Here is a 16,792-nt window from a genome sequence, read left to right as displayed (position 1 = left end):
CCTTTGGTGAACAATCGTGGGCAGTATTTATTCAGCAATAATCTTAAAGGCTATGAAAACCTTTCATGAAATGTATTTAAAATACTTTTAATTTGTGAGACCTGTGTGTGTGTAGTGCAATTTTTCAAATTATTACTAGTAAGTTTTAATACTGAATAGAAACTTGAAATCGGAGGCTGATTTAACAGTGCAAATTACTTGCTAACATCAAAATGTGAAATTTAAGTTTATGTAAATTTGCGTAATTGTGTCTTAATATTAAAGCTACATTTACTGTCTGTCTGTGGTTATTTATTATACTGGCTTCTAGAGATTAACTCTACTCTATGAACTCTATTCTCACCTCCGTTACCATAATCTCACCTCCGTGAATGTGAACTTTTTAATATAATATCTTTTTGAAGAACAATCACAACAGCAATAATGTACATAATACTGTAGGTAACTTGTGAAAATAATAATGAAAAAAATCATATTTTTAAGTTTTGAGATTTCAAAATCCAAATTGCACACTTTTTGGAGAATGACCCATATAATGATGAATTCATACCTTTCATACCTTGTGCTGGTATGCTAGATTGGAAAAAAAATTATTATTGCCATTCCCTTTTCATACACTTTCCTGCATCATACACCATTTTTGTGCCCTCCGTTGAAAAGTGTATGACGGGTTCTACTGTATTACGTAAGTATTTATAATATGATCATGATGTATCAAAGAAAGATATGTAAATTAAATAATTAACACAGTGACGTTAAAAGAATTTCGAGATTTTGAGAAATTAAACAATAATTACGAATTTCGTCATATAGCAAACTATAAACTAAAAACAATTACATACCTACAAGAAAAAAAGTCTTGGCTATTTAAATGGTTTTGTTTGCTGAAACGTTTATAAAACTGAGATTTCCCTGTGGCGTGCAGTTTATTATGATTGAGTTGGAGAATCAAATATGTTTTGGTTTTCATATTTTAAAGTGTTTATTATTAAGTTTACATAATTATAAACATTTCAATCTCAGTGTAGTAAATAATTGCCAGTAGTTACAATTAGAAAAAAGAGTACACACATTATTTTTAAATTAATCAATTATTTTTAATTATTCTGTGCTTAATATTCGGATTCGGATTCGTATCTCAAATATTGCCAGGGATTCGAATCGGATTCGAACCGAACTGAAAATCAAGGATTCGCACATCCCTATCAGGAAGTATAAAAGCATTTTGAAATTTTTATTATAATTCTTGCAGAAAAGTGGCTCTCCTTTAGAATTACTGCAGCTTATTTTGATAACTTAATTGTCTGCTACAATTCATTGGGGTTACTTACATAATCTCATAATGTTTTTACTCTCGGTGTGTTTTGTACATAGATAATATAGGTACAATTAGAAATACATATTATCTCATTTATATTGTCCTACCATGAGTAAAATTAAGTTTAATTTTTTGTTTACTCATTTGTCTGTTGAATACTTGCAGTTTGAAAAAAGAACAGTCATTAATTTTTAAAAGTGAAGTAGCGTAACAATGCCAAATAAGGGTGAGGATAAATTATATTCTTGTCAGGGAAAACCTGGAAAATTCAGGGAATTTCTTTTGAGATTATGGGTGGCCACCCTGCAATACAATTTTAGTTTTTAGAAACAGAGGAAAGAGAATAGGACAATAAAAATGATTCAATCAATTGGTAACATTTTAACAAGTGAATATCCTCATTCAAAGTTATAATCAGTCAATACCTGTAAATGCAGATAAATGATGTAAAATAATTTTTAATAACCTCAGAACTTTTATCATTACAAATAAAATTACAATAACTAAAGCTATCTAAAAACATCTCTTGGGAAATAGGTGATATATTTATTACTTATGAATTGTTTTACTTGATTTGTAATCAAATGTCAACTAGTCAAAACGTCATTCAAAATAAACAAAGCATTTAATACAATTGTTGATTTTTAATTTCTTTTAGTTGTGTGTAAATAAAGATCAATGAAGGACAATCAGTTATAACACAATGGGAAAATTTATGAGACAGCGCAGATACTATAATTATTTATTTAAAAAAAATCTTAGTTCCTAAGGCTTTCTACACCTAAAAAAAGAAGCATGTGTGAGACCAAGTACCTAAGCTGTACCAAATAAAATATCAAGCTGGCACCTGCATGCAGCAGTTACATAAACGTGCACTGTTGTTGGGTGTTGGGTTAGGTGTTCAGCTTTTCAGAATTTGTGATTACAGTTTTATACAAGTTTTGTTTTCTGTAAATGGATGGCTTATTATATTGTAGAAAATTGATACATAAATATGTATGAATTTTGTGGTACATTCTGCCTAAAATTATGAACTATACAGCGAATAGCTTATAGGTTAAAAAATGGAAGAATCTATCTGTTGACTTTGTGCAAGATCAGCATAACAATAATAAGGAATAAAAAAAAAATTAATGGTAGAAATGTATTGGCTGGAGAACATATTTACTAATGTAATGTTTTTTTGTAATAAACAATACTAGTACCTCATATAATATGAGGTTCAGGAACATCTTAATTTTTAAAAAAAATATAATCTTCTGAAACAATGGTACATAAGACCAAACTTGAGTTTTACTTCAAGTTTGATTTTGTTTAAATGGGTACTTTTAAGTACAAAATAAGAGCTACACAAACTTCAAATCAATCAATGTTTTTTGTAAGCTTTTTTGGTTGTGTGTCACTAATATTTCTCAGCTTAAAAGGTTTTTCTCTCATTTGTTTAGAGATAATGTCTCAACACCTTCAACCTAGAAGTCAATAGTAAGTAGTAAGTAGTGCAGCATTGCCTTGCTGCTAATGGAGAATGCCATAAATATGTGTTATATAAAAGTTTTAATATTTTTAATTTTTCTGTGTACAATAAATATTGTGATTTGTCCTGGGTGGCAAGGGTAGATGGTGCTGTCCCACTGTTGATGTTTTTGTATTATTGATGCATGAGCACAGTTGTTTCCAAAGTGGGTTGGAACCCATCATGCATATTGAGGGTCCATTTAACATTACTAAATATTCTTTTAGTCCACAGAAAAGTGACAAGCTACTGTTCTATTTTAAACTCTGTTACCTATTTGTTTCAGATGCTGGGCGTGGCGTGCCGGAAGTCATCATCCTGGACCCTGCCGGCAATAAGAACACTGTGCCTGTGAAAGTGCGCCAGACCTCACCAGACATCTGGCGTTGTGAATATGTTTCTCCTGTTGTGGGCTTGCACTCGGTCAATGTATTTTTTGCTGGCAAACCCATTCCGAATAGTCCGTTTGGTGTACGCATTGCTCCAGGTGTGTATCAGGGAGCATTACAAAGATGGCTAGGGCAGTGCCCAAAACTTTTGAACTTAACTCTAGATAAAATTTTACTTCGTATTATAAAGTAATATATTTATATAAAGGTAATTTATAAAGTAGTTATTTAATCATAACTTGGGCCATGTGTTTCAAATGTTTCATAATCGTGACTTGCACATTGATTTTTCACAGTGTAACCCATAATCAAAAATGTGCGAGAGGCTCCTAAATCCACCCATGCCCTAGAGCAGATAAGTAGCTACCACCTGGGCCACTGTAGCCTTCTTGGGAGGCTGGTATTAGAGGTCCTGATGATTACACCCAAATTTCTGTATTGCAGGAGACTCCTGGTTTATTTCACTTTTCATCACAGGCTGTATACACCCATTACACTAGGATGTGTTGCTTTGTGCTCCTAGCTCTTTCGTAAACTAAACTCTGAACTCGTGCATGCACATCCATAGATCTTTACTAGAGTTAGTGGAGTGCATGCCTCTGAGACTGCAGACAATGGCGAGCGACTAGGAACTGTCTGTGGGCGGTGGCAGCGGCCGGCACACAGCGAGGGCGCATACTGCTGACCAGGAGTGTAGGTGGTGTGCGGCAGGAGGGGGCATATCTGGGGAACAGCACAAACACCATCTCTGCATATGCAGTAGGAAAACAGTGGCTATCATAGTACAGGGATACTTTAAATGCCATTACAGATGTTCAAATTATATTTCACTGAATTTTTCAGATAGTTTGGCAATGCTCTTAGTATTAAGGCTTGGTTTCACCTGCCATGTTGATTGTATCATTTTATTGTCATTACCGTTATTTAAGGTTTTTTTTTTAGCCAGTTTCCTTCATTATCTCACTTGAATTTTCTCTTGCGTTATCTGTATGTTTGCAAATTTTCTCAATAGAAATCTACTGAAAATTATTTTTGATCAGTAAAAGGTTATGCAAGTGTTCATAATTATGAACTCTTGCATGGTTTTGTATGACCATTAGGTAACATTTAGTAAATATCTGTTTAGAAAACATGAAATAAAAAATAAAATTAAGGGTAGAAATTGTAATAAATTTGTAGGAAAACCCCTCAAATAATAGTAATGACAATAAAATGAAATGATCACTTTAGCGTGAGAGGCTGATTATTAAAATACAATTGAGTCTCTTATCTGAAAAAGAAAATTTTTATCCACTGCGCTTAAGCAAGATTCACCTCTTATCGTTTTATTAGGCTGGCCACAAAGTAAATTTAAAAAAAAAAAATGTTCTTGCAAAATAGTTGTGAAATTCACACACAATCCTTAGACTGCCAAAGGGAGGTGCACTACGCTGTAAAGGTTCTACGATTCAAGTAGAATATGTTCAGGTACAGTGGCGTCACTCAGGAAACATTCAAACAGTCAAAGGCAGACACTTGGGTAAACTGCAGTGCGAGAAGGCATAGCAAAGTTTTAAAACTATGATCCACTTACTTGTTGTTCAGTGTTAGTGTCACGTAGAGTGTACTTACGAATTATTGCGTTGCCCCTCTTCTTCTTACTCCCTCACACTTTAGCTTCCTTGAGTTGCTTGTGTGCGAGTAGAGCCAGGGTGAAGTCAACTTGGCCCACACTGACTGCATGACATGCGGACCGAAGAAAAATATGCACGCCACGCAGGAAATATCAGATATGCTAGCACGAAGAACTCTCATGCAGATGCATGGTCATAAATGTGCCTCAGCTCCAGAAGTTTATAGATACATCCTTGGGATGATAAAGAACGCCCCTCAACAGTTTCACTCGCGCGGCGCGGAATTGCAGCGGAACCAATGCCGTACGCTCCGGCGCGTGCCTGTGGACTCTCCCCCTTCCAGTCACTCTCCCTGCCAATGCTGCGCTTGAGCGCTGGTGTCGTATGAACCAAAGATTATTAATAATAAAAACAAGGGAAACTAAAATATGCTTAAATAAACACAACTGCATAAACAACAAATAAAATAGCCTATGGCATGACATGCCGCAACTCAAACCATGCTGTAAAACAGGGCTTTGCTAATGACCATAAGCTAAGCAATGCTGGTGACAGGAAGTAAGACTGTGATATTCTTGTTCTGAAGTAAGGTTTGAAAAAGTGAAATTGCCATAACAGTAATAGGGATTACAAAATGCAAAACCCAGAAAGTAGGCACTTCAACCACCTCTAAAAAAATAAATGTTTGTTTCAGTGTTTGATGCCAAGAAGGTTAAAGCATCTGGACGAGGACTTCAACAAAATGGAGTGAGAGTTAAAGATGTAGCGGATTTCAAGATCTACACCGAAGGATCTGGGGAAGGAACTCCTGATGTACACATCATTGGCCCAGGTAACCAGTGTCCAGTACTGTTGTTCATTTACAGTTATTATTTTTCTTGTATTGTTTTTAGTTCACATATTTGCTTAAGTTGTATGTAGGGTTTCCACTGTTTCCAGTGGCCTTCAAACTTTTATGAAAAGGCAGAGGGGCAGTTGTTCAATCTGTACCTCCAGAGTGACACACATTAAATGCAGCACAGTTCGCTAATTGGCTTGATGTTATATGAATATTTGTTGGGTTTATGCGTTTAAATTGCAGGTGACATAAATTGTAGGTTTCTGAACAAATAAAAAGCATTTGGCATTCTGGCAGTGTAATTTTGTGTGTACAGATTTAAGTATGATAATATGTGATTAATACAGAAGCTAGTGAGAACACAATCTCTGCTAGGCATGTTCAGAGTTAGGAATCTAGTAGAGTGTTAAGTAGAGCTCAAAAAGTTTGCTACTTAATATTTACAGTAGAACCTTATTTTTACGTAATTGGGATTTACAAATTCCCGTGATTAACATTTTTTTTTTCCTTGAACCATAATTTTTCCTATAGCATTATAATGCATTAATTTCTTGCTTTATGCAACAGCATTTGCCGCAATTTATGTTGCAACAGTGCTGCATTCAAAAGCAAAACATCAGAAAAACTTAAACGCAAAAAGTTGAAAGAGAATAGTTTTAAGTTTATTTATTATATACGTTACTTTTGTGCTTGGATCACGGCAGCTTAGTTTTCCTTTGTGAACAACTTTTTTTTTGTGCCACTTACCACTGTGAACCTATACGGTCATGAATAAAAACATTGGTGAGGATGCGAAAATTAAGTTCATTTTGCTATCTCTCCCCTTTAAAACTTTAATGAATAACACATTAAAATTAAGTTATATACTGTTTTTTTTTACATAAATTAACAGTTAAAAGAATTTTTAAATTATTGTATACCAAATTCCTATAAATTTGGTGGTGTCGTGCATATTTGGCAATGTTTGATTTACCACCTCAAATGTTTAGAAAAGACAAATGGCAGCACTGAATTTCCGAAAAATTGTATAGGAAGTGTTTTTAACTTTGTTCCTAACCGTAAACAATCATTTTGAAAGTAGTTGCGTTTGTTTAAAAGAATTTTCAAATGAAAATCTGAAATTATAAAATGTTAACGGTAATTAAACATACGAATTGTGTAGTTAGATCTCACCATAAATGTGGACATTTTGAGATGCTTTAGCATACACACCTCTTGCTTGAGAACCAAAATTTTCATGTTCAGTTTTAAACAATTGTAAAGTACTGCAAAATTGGATGGATTAATTGTTTTTGTCACTTGAGATAATTGTTCGACTTTTGAAATCCTACAGGATCTGATGAAGTTCTATTTAATACACAAAAACGGAAGCATCTCCGACAGTTTCTAAAGTGTGGTGAATATTTGGTTATTTTTTCCATCATAGTGGGAATAAAAATATTTTTGAAAGATCTTCCTCTTATGTTTTCCCAGTTTTTACATATTTTTTTCTTAGTCCCTTGAAATATTTAGAAACAAGGTTCTATTGTAATTAAAAAAAAAAAGCCGAAATCTTCATTTATGTTTAATACTCTGGCAATTTGGAAAGCTTTTCTGTTTTGGAATTATTTTACACTGTACAAATAAAAAAACCTCCAATTGCAGTGTGCACAAAATAGAAAGTGTGCTATCAAGTATGTGAAAAACGGTGACTTGCTCTATTGTTTAAAACTGAGGAAAGTGAGGGTTTAAATTGATAGCCTGATTAATTAATTAAATTTATCTTTATTTACTACATTTACATCAATATCTGTCTGCAAATTTATGTCACCTAATTTACATAACACGCACGCCTATTTTTTATCTGTGTCCGCAGACCACTTTTCACAAACACAAGTTCATCACTACTACATGCATCACATCACAAACTTCACCTCACCAATGTTGCCTTGGGTCTTCCTCTTCACCCTTGCAAGAATTTGCCGCACAGTTGTTAAGTCACCGGATAACTCGACAGCTCATTGTTGTTGCCAAAAACAGAGATCATGGCTTTCTTACTAACAATCCCACTTATATCACTCTGAGGACTCAACTGGTATCACTACAACAGCACACTCTGGTATCACTACCAACAAACTCAGCCTCAGCTTTCCATTATTGCAGACCCGCTGGTATTGCTACCAACCTCGCTTCTCCTCTGGTTGGTTGGTGCCCTTATAAACCTGCAAATGCCGAAATATCTGGTAACCTGCATATTGTGTTGTGCAACAAGTGTGTTCGCCGAAACACTTCTAGATGCAGATTGGCGTCACCAGGGAGCTTATTACACCCTCCATGAGGGGGGGGTGGTTTCAAATCTGCGTACATTTATACCTTGGGCGCCACCACGTGGATGGGCACGTGGACCCGGTTACCAACTCTGTTCCAGGGCCGTGACGTGATCCATGTTGAGCTAGGCTCGACTTCCCCCCGCTAGCACTCACCTGCCCACTCTCAGTGGCAGGCACGCTATGTTACTGCTTGAGGCGCCCCACACACCTCTGTCTCTGTGCTCGGAAACTCGTGGTTGAGAATTAAGTGCAACAAGTGTATGAATATTGAGTTTTATTGGTGTCGACACGTACACTGACGATGCACACAGAAAACAGTACGTAGTCCAGCTTTCTTGCTGACCAGGACACCGCGTGGCCCGGCCCCGAAAGTATAAGTCCGCCGATTAATCCAAAACGCTCCGGGGTGCTTTAATGATTTAAGATATACCGTCTGCTGCCGGGGTAGGCCTTGAAGGCAGATTCAAAAAGGTTTACAAAATAGCAGATGTTAACGGATCAATTACGAGCAAAAGTTGAAGTCGACGAGGTGCTGGAATGCGTTCTACCCCGCACGGCGAACGGAAGAGACTGCCTTGGGCCCCGGGTGTCATGGCCGCAGGAAGTGCTGAACTTACCGTTAGTACATTAATATTAGACAGTTAAACATAAATATTAAAACCTTTTAAAAATTACAAGTTAATTAATATTTAAGGATTACATATTACAGATATTTAAGAATTTCATTATTTGAAAAACATGCAGTCTCCACTGCTCCAGTTAGGCTGGGTGCCAAAGGGTTCGTGCAGGGCGACAACACACAACACACACAACACACACAACACACACAACACACACAACACACACCACACACACCACACACACCACACACACCACACACACCACACACACAACACACACAACACACACAACACACACAACACACACAACACACACAACACACACAACACACACAACACACACAACACACACAACACACACAACACACACAACACACACAACACACACAACACACACAACACACACAACACACACGGCACACACGGCGCGCACACGGCACACACGGCGCGCACACGGCGCGCACGGCACTATTTGGCGGGAGGCTTGAAACAGATGGTGTCGGTGGGAGGAGAGGGGGTCGGCAGTGGCGTGAGGTACATTGGGCTTAGGGAGGGAATCGCCCTGTTCAACGTCAATGGCCCCCCGCCCCCCCTGAAGGAGCCCAATGTGACTCTGCTACGTCTACTTTCTCGTCGTCCTCGGCGGCCTCGTGCTGCTGTCGGCTCGTCTCCTGTATCGTGCAACACGGGGCGGTGCTGCCACCTGGCGCAGCCGGAAGTTGTAGCGTGGTGCAGGGATGGTGCCTCGTCCCTCGTCCCCCGCCGCCCGCCGCATAGCTATCGTGGCATCTGTGGCGGGCTCCGGCGGCTCTTCGATGGTCATGCGAAGTGTGGCATCTGTCAGAGACAGGTGTAGGGGCCACCGGGGTTCGTCTTTATCGGTTGTCTCCGGGCATGATGGTGCGTGTCCGGTTTCCAAATTATCGGGGTGGGGGATGGGGTGCGTGCCAGATTTTCCCCCCTGTTATATTTAGCACCTGAAAAATGATGATAAATATTACTACGGAAAATGATTATATTGTGTGCCTCTCTTAGTTAATATTATGGCACCATTATATATTTTTTAATTTACTGAGTAAACATTTTTTACATGTAAATTTACAGGGTTTTTTTTTTATCATATCTCAATACTTAATGGAACATAATTTTGTATTTTTTTCAAGCCTCTTGATCTCAATATTTCTATCTCAGCCTTCTATGCCACACACCGTAAGCAGGCACCTACGATAGCTTAGCGCTATTATCTAGTGGCCTGCAAGGAGTCCCACATTATTGTCACTGTACTACGCACTCCAGTTAAATTGTCTGGCTCTGCCGTGCAACTTTCAGCACATAGCCTTCTCAGGAATTAGCCGGTGTCTGCACAGGGTATCAGTGGTGATATTCTGGGAACTACTTGGCAGCCCTGATCCCAGCCACTCGGGCATTTTCTTCACCTCCTTGCATGTGCACCGTTCTCTCACCATGACCGCAGAATACCTTAACTGAGGCCATTTTGTGTCACTCCGCTAGTAAATATGCTTCTCTTACCACATTTAAGTTTTGCCATGCACACTTGCTGTCTGCAGTCTTTGGACAGTTTCTCCCCTTACTTGGCTCTGCTACTCAAGCTTAGCTACGCAATGCTCTCTCCCATCGAGAGCATTTTGTCTCCTGTGGAATTTTTCAAAATATTGTTAGTGAAACTTAGGCAAGACAAACTGCGAATGTTTTGGGCACAAGTTGTAGTCTCATCATTATGGGATAGTTTCCCTCTAATCCTTAATCCTTAGCCATACTTTCACCAAGAATCAGTGTAGTGAAGCTATTTTCATATTTTGTTCCTGGAACTTCTTTGTCCAAAAATTTGGATTGTTGCTGCAGAAATAGTCATATTTTGACCCACAAATTTCACCAATATTATTGGTAAGTGGATGCAAAAGCAACAAAAATTATTTTCCTAGGGTCATGTTCTTACGCAATGGGGTATAATTTTGTTGTTAACCTGAAATTTATTTTTTGTGCAGTGGATGCTACTTCTGGGTCCAACTGCATGCTTTCAGTCCAAAATATTCGATCAATTGTAACTTAACTTTCTGGGACTGTGTGGTTGATTACGGGCTGATTTCCTGTTACTTGTGACTCTTACTGGGACCTTCTGCAGTCCAGGATGGTGCCAACCTAAATTTATCGCCTCTCGAAGTTCTTTGCCCACAGCCATTTACCCACAAAATCCCACTAAGGCAACTACTCATATGTCCATTTAATTAAAAAAATTTATCAAGTAAGCTGAGAAAATGATAGTCTTAAGTATCAATATGAAATAATAATGTAATCAAAAAACTTAAATCGTTAAGTTAAAGGTTGGCCTCTTTTCTTTAGTAATAATTAATAATCAGATTAAATGTTATTAGGGAAATCATGATGGTTTTGGGGCTTACCTATGGCAAGGGGGGAGTAAGGGGTAGGATCAGCATGTTAAACATAGGCCCCTCAAGGGAGGAGAGGAGAAGTCTCAAGGCAGGAGCGAGGAGCGGGTGCAGGGAAAGAGGAATGCTAGTTGGTGGTGTTATTCTCTGCTTTTTATTCCTCCTCTCGCCCCGGAGAGGCATCTGCTGTTGATGTCATAGCTGGCGGCGGCCATCTTGGTTCATATTTTTGGAGCTAGGGAGCACTGGTGTGAAGTGCTGGTGTTATTATGAATAAAAATCTTCATTGCGGCAACTGCGTCCTGAACCCGGGGACACAGATTGGTAGGCAGGCATGTTAGCCACTAGACCAGAGCATCTGTTGAGGGAGGATGAATTAAGTAAGGAATATATGTTTTCAGTTGGGTGGCGGTACACCCAGATGCGGACCAAGTTTAAAAAAAATTTAAAAATTATTTAAAAAAATTTTAAATAATATTAAAGTCCAGTTTTTTTATATTTAAAAAAAATACAGTGGTCTATCATCTGCTAAAGGTTGCTATCTTTATTACTGGTGCCAAGTTTAAACTTATAGTACTAGTTATGTTTAAATATCAGAAGTCTGCCAACTTTTTATATTGAAAAATGTATTGGCCTAAGTTAAGCATTTATTACCACTATGTCCTTATAAAAAATTGTATTTTAGTGATTGTTATAGTCAGAGGCTTTGCTACCACTATAACAAAGCTATACATATATTATTTATTAGAAGTATGCTTATTGTGCTAGCTTAGTCATATTTGTTTTACTTTTTTTATACTTATAAAAAGTTGTAAAGGTATTCATTTTAAGTATTTCACTTAAGTATTTATACATGTAAAATTTAATAAAAAAATAAAAGGAGTTCATTTCTTTTATACCTCTTATTTTAATAGTTGTGTAATGAGTTTGCTTTTAAGTCTTAATTACTTGTTAAATTGTGGTAGCATATAGGCTTACGTTCAGTATTAAATACTTTCCTTTAGTTTTTTAAAAGGCATATTCATCTTGTGGTAAGCATAATTTTCTTAAAAATAATAAATATTTACATATAGTGGTTAGCTAAATAATAATATTAAAGTTATATAGTATCAAGTATACGAGCATCTCTTCAGCTATAGTCATATCATAGTGTTAAGTCAAATGTTGGAAGTTCTCTGTAGCTAGCATTGGTGCGTCAAGACGAGTATAGGGCGCATACTTTTAACACCTTGGATTGGCATAGGATGCTCAAGAATATGCATTAAAAATATCTTTATAGTAATGTGTATGCTTATACTCTTTTAATGATACATAAGTTTAGGGATACAGTGATTATTAAAAAAAATCTTTATTGTAATATATGAAAGGTTAGCGCAGGCTCAATGTGTTTCTTTAAATATATAAAACATTTAAATTCTTTATAGTAATATATGGTAGGACAGCAGTTAATAGGCATAAAATGTTTATGAATTACTATCTATTGAATTATTTATTAAACGTGTTTTAATTTGCTTTATTTTATAGGTATGCTTATAAGAAGAGTGCCAACTTTTAGGCAGTATAGTAATAAATTATAGATAGTGTATAGGGATACATTTTTCTGTTCTGTTTAAATAAGTTACTTCTATAAGAATAGCTCTCTTCTATACTATATTGATAGCTAAAGTATACTTTATTTTTATATACATATATGTATAGTATTTTTGTAGTATATTAAGAAATATGTTTAAGGTAATGGCACCAATAGGTGACATGTTAAGGGGTGGTTTTGAACGAATTATTCCAAACTAAAAAATGAACACATGAACTATTCAAAACTACAAGACATATTAGTGAAATGTTGTTATTGTTGGAAGCACTATTTTTTTTTGACTTACTGATTCGCTATATATTTTCCCGAAAAACCTTTGTCATAATTTATTTTATCTTTTTTATTTGGGTCTTACCTAGGCACCTAAAGTTGACATGTAAAACACAGCCAGAACCTTAGGTTGACATCTTGGGTACCATAAGTTGACATTATAACATAACTTATATTTTGTTAGGATTATTAAAATATATATTCTTCTAAAACTCAATCTGTCTTGCGGACTACGTCCTCTTGGCTAAAATAGGCTTCTTCTTCGGTCTTTGAGAATCTCATACTTTGTGGATTTCTTTTTAAAAAAATCCCCAAGTAATGTTAATTTTCTTCATTTTCTCTAACTTGTACAACATAAAGTCGAAATGAAATTTTCCCGTATACTTTAATCAATGCAAAATCTTGGAGATGCAGTAGAGTGCTTTCTTGTTCTTCCTCTTCAATAGACATATCAGAGAAGTTAGTGAGATCACGTCTGAGCAATCTGAAGAAGACATTTGTTCATCTCTCTTAGATATGGCCGTTAGAGATCGCTTGGATTTAATCACATTGAGTTTTTTTTTAACTCTTGCCTCCTTTCTGGCAAGTTTTTCAGCCTCTTTTCTCTTCTTTTCTGAATACTTTTTTTCTTGATAAATTTGCCACTGTGCAGAAGTAATACACTAGGAATTTTTTCCCGATGTCTCACTAGTGGTTACTTTCTTTTCTCTTAGCCAGAAAAGTGCTCTTTTGAATGGTGATGGAACTTCTTGCAAACATGTCTTTCCTACTATATCATCACTTCCAGTTTCTTTTGTTACTGTTTCAATTTTTGTGGCACAAGCATTGACAACCTCTTGAAGTTTATCTATATTTTCATATCTAAGCCTAGACTCATCAGGCAACACTGAGCTTCTGGACTCAACAGCTGTTTCTTCACCCATCATCTCAACTTGTAACTCTTCTGGATTATTTTAATGCTGTATCAGGTTTTCTTGCTGAAATTCTTTTATTCTTTCCTCCACAGTTTTTTCCTATTCTCGTACATTTCTTGTAGCCTCTGTTTCCAGCACTCCACCTGCTAGTTGAATTGTAAGTTTCGTTGAGTCACCTGGAAGATTTTTTACTTTCAACGACAGCTCACGAAGGCTTTTAACCATCAATGTTTTCTCACTTTTCTAATAACTCAACTTCGTGATGACCAATAATGGATCTTAACCATGCCACATGATTTTCCAATTCTTTGCTTGTTTGTAATACTGTTGGGTTAATTTTTTCTCTGGACATCACTGCATATTCTTCATAGACTTTAAAATTTATGATAAAATACCTACTATGTGGTCAAAGAAAGAAACAAAACCCTAAGGTATATTATTGTTACATTGTTAGCTTGCACAGGTGGCCTAAAGTTGACACATCAGGACCTTAGGGTAACAGGTATGTCACCTTAAAGTTCCCATGCATATTTTCCACTGTTTCCTAAATGAAACTTCACATTATTCATTGAGAAGTTTCATTCACTTCATATGTTAATAATTTGCTTGTAACCGAAAGTTGACAGTACTGTCATCTTTTGGAAACATGCTTTTATTTGGAACCTAAAGTTGACACCCCCCCTCTAGCACCATTGAGTGATGTAAGGTTATGGTTTTTTCTTTATACAGTTAAAATAAACTTTGAATAACATGTGAAAATTAAATGTACACATAAAAACTTTCATTTTAAAACTTTATTTACTATTTGGCAGGTTACTTACCTTATGATTTTATTAACAAAGCGGAGTGGAAGCCACGGACTTTGAAAACGAATGAAAATACTTGTGTGCAAACATTGGGAAATTTGTAAACCTCTAGGCCACACCCGCAACATATACTATGTGCTAACTCTTTTTGGCATGCATAAAATAATTAAATTTATATCAATGTTTTGGCACAAACAAAATTTATAAGAAATAAAAACTTATGTTTATTGTTCCTCTTTCTTAATGAATGTAAATACTCTTTGTTTTCTAAGATTATTTTATTATTTACATAGAGAAATATTAGTTAACTTAACTGACCTAAAGAGCAATATAAAAATGTAAGTAATAAAATTAAAAACAAATACTTTTATCTCCTTGAAGATACACAACTACACACAAAACATTGAAATAACCGCAAGATGATGACCCAGGATACAAAACCAGACACTCCACTAGAGAAACCATACCCAGATGCCACCACAATTGCTGAATTATGCTAATAAGAACAGTTACCGCACCGACTGAAAGAATTCAGCAAAATAAACATTATATGTTACTAACGTAAATAACATAGTCCTTAAGACAGAAAACACCTACCATGTTAGAATGAATAAAATTCCCTAAACTTAAGTAAGTTCACAAATCCCATACATAAAAGTAAAGTAAAGAAAACCACATTAAAAAATCAGGGTAACTTTTTGTAAAAAAAGCAACGTAACCTGAGCGTTACATGATAATGCATCACAAAATGTTATTTGTCATAAGAATAGTTTATTTAAAAAAAAATATTTTATACGCTAATCAGGATAGAAATACAATCATACTTAGTAAGGGGTTTATTTAAAATAATAATCAAAACTGTAGTAGTTTCACCTCAGCCTTCTTGGATATATTCTATGAGAAGACGCGTGCTTGTCGGTACAAGTTATTGCATGTATTTTATAGTTGAAATTTCTTTTGTTTCATTGAAGGATACATCCCTGAAATACTATCAGAAAATATTATAGTAAAACAAATGTTGTAAACACATGAACAAAATCTTTACTCACTATAGCCAAGCCAGAATGACAAAAACAATCTGTATAAAAAATTTTTTAAATGCTAACTAATATGTGTTAAAATTGTGCATGACACACCATAGAATGTTTTATGAGGAAGAAACATAACTTTAAAGAACACAATCTTTTAGAGATTAAAACATACACAGGGTGGCCAGCCAACCGGGAAATCGGGAAATACGGGAAATAGCCAGGATTTCTTAAAAAAACCAGGAATACCTGGAATCAACCAGGAATTTTTATTAGAACCGGGAATTTTTTTTGTGAAGTAACGATCACAATAACATACGGCTGTTAAATGAGCACGTTCACCACCCGTCGAAGCACGACAGTGTGCTCATGTGCTATATTTTGTGAAAGTTAATTTGTTCATATTGCATTTAAAACTTTTGTAGTACGTAAGAAACCGTTAACAATTCAGACTTCCATACTTATTATGTTTCTGTCTTCAAAAGCAACAGCATTTTGGCTGCAAATGTTGTTGTAGGGTGGTAGTAATTTCTCGCACGGCATGTTGGTAGCACTAGTTTTGTATGTATATTTGTTTCTACTTTGCGCTCATGTTGTTGCGTCACGGTATCACGGATACTTTTCTCGAGTTTTTTTTAAAGTTTAGTTGTGCGGGACGTTGTTTTGAATTTTTTAATCTAACATGTAATTGGCGCAGACTATCAAAATGTCAACAAGTTCGGTCACCACGTACAATGACAAATATACGGAAGAGTTTGAATGGGTGGAGAAAGATCCAAAGTGCAGGACACATGCTATTTGCAATTTGTGTAATGTTAAAATCAATATCGGTAGCATGGATGGGAAGAACAGCATTAGCCAGCCACGCAAGAGAGGCAAAACACGTGCGTTTGGTGTCAAGTAATTTTTGTGGCGTGAGATTATAAATTTTTTGTTGGTGGTAGGTTTTGTTTTAAGCAAGTTCATTGATTTAATTTTTAAGCCTATAGTTAAGTTGTCTATTGTTTAACGCCAATAAAACTTCATATTGTGTGTGCTTTGTGTAACAAAAATGCAAATTGTATGCAAATATTGATAAAAACCACCCTTGAAAAAACCTGGAAAAAACCAGGAATTTTATTATCCCAGAAGAGTGGCCACCCTGATACATAAAATAATTTAATCATTTTTAGTAT

At 35.9% G+C, this 16,792-nt stretch overlaps 1 protein-coding gene across 1 annotated transcript in view; it reads left to right on the top strand.

Moving 5' to 3' along the window:
* Positions 1-16,792, top strand: part of LOC134529275 (filamin-A) — a 786,080-nt gene that overhangs the window by 296,042 nt on the left and 473,246 nt on the right. The window contains exons 8-9 of the mRNA XM_063363172.1: positions 3,118-3,318; positions 5,528-5,665. Of these exons, the coding sequence (XP_063219242.1) occupies positions 3,118-3,318; positions 5,528-5,665 (339 nt within the window). The remainder of the gene's footprint in view (positions 1-3,117; positions 3,319-5,527; positions 5,666-16,792) is intronic.

The sequence above is a fragment of the Bacillus rossius genome, chromosome 2, assembly GCF_032445375.1.
Source record: "Bacillus rossius redtenbacheri isolate Brsri chromosome 2, Brsri_v3, whole genome shotgun sequence".
NCBI classification, from domain to species: domain Eukaryota; kingdom Metazoa; phylum Arthropoda; class Insecta; order Phasmatodea; family Bacillidae; genus Bacillus; species Bacillus rossius.
Note: the sequence above shows the minus strand (reverse complement) of the source record. Positions and strands in the feature narration are given on the sequence as shown.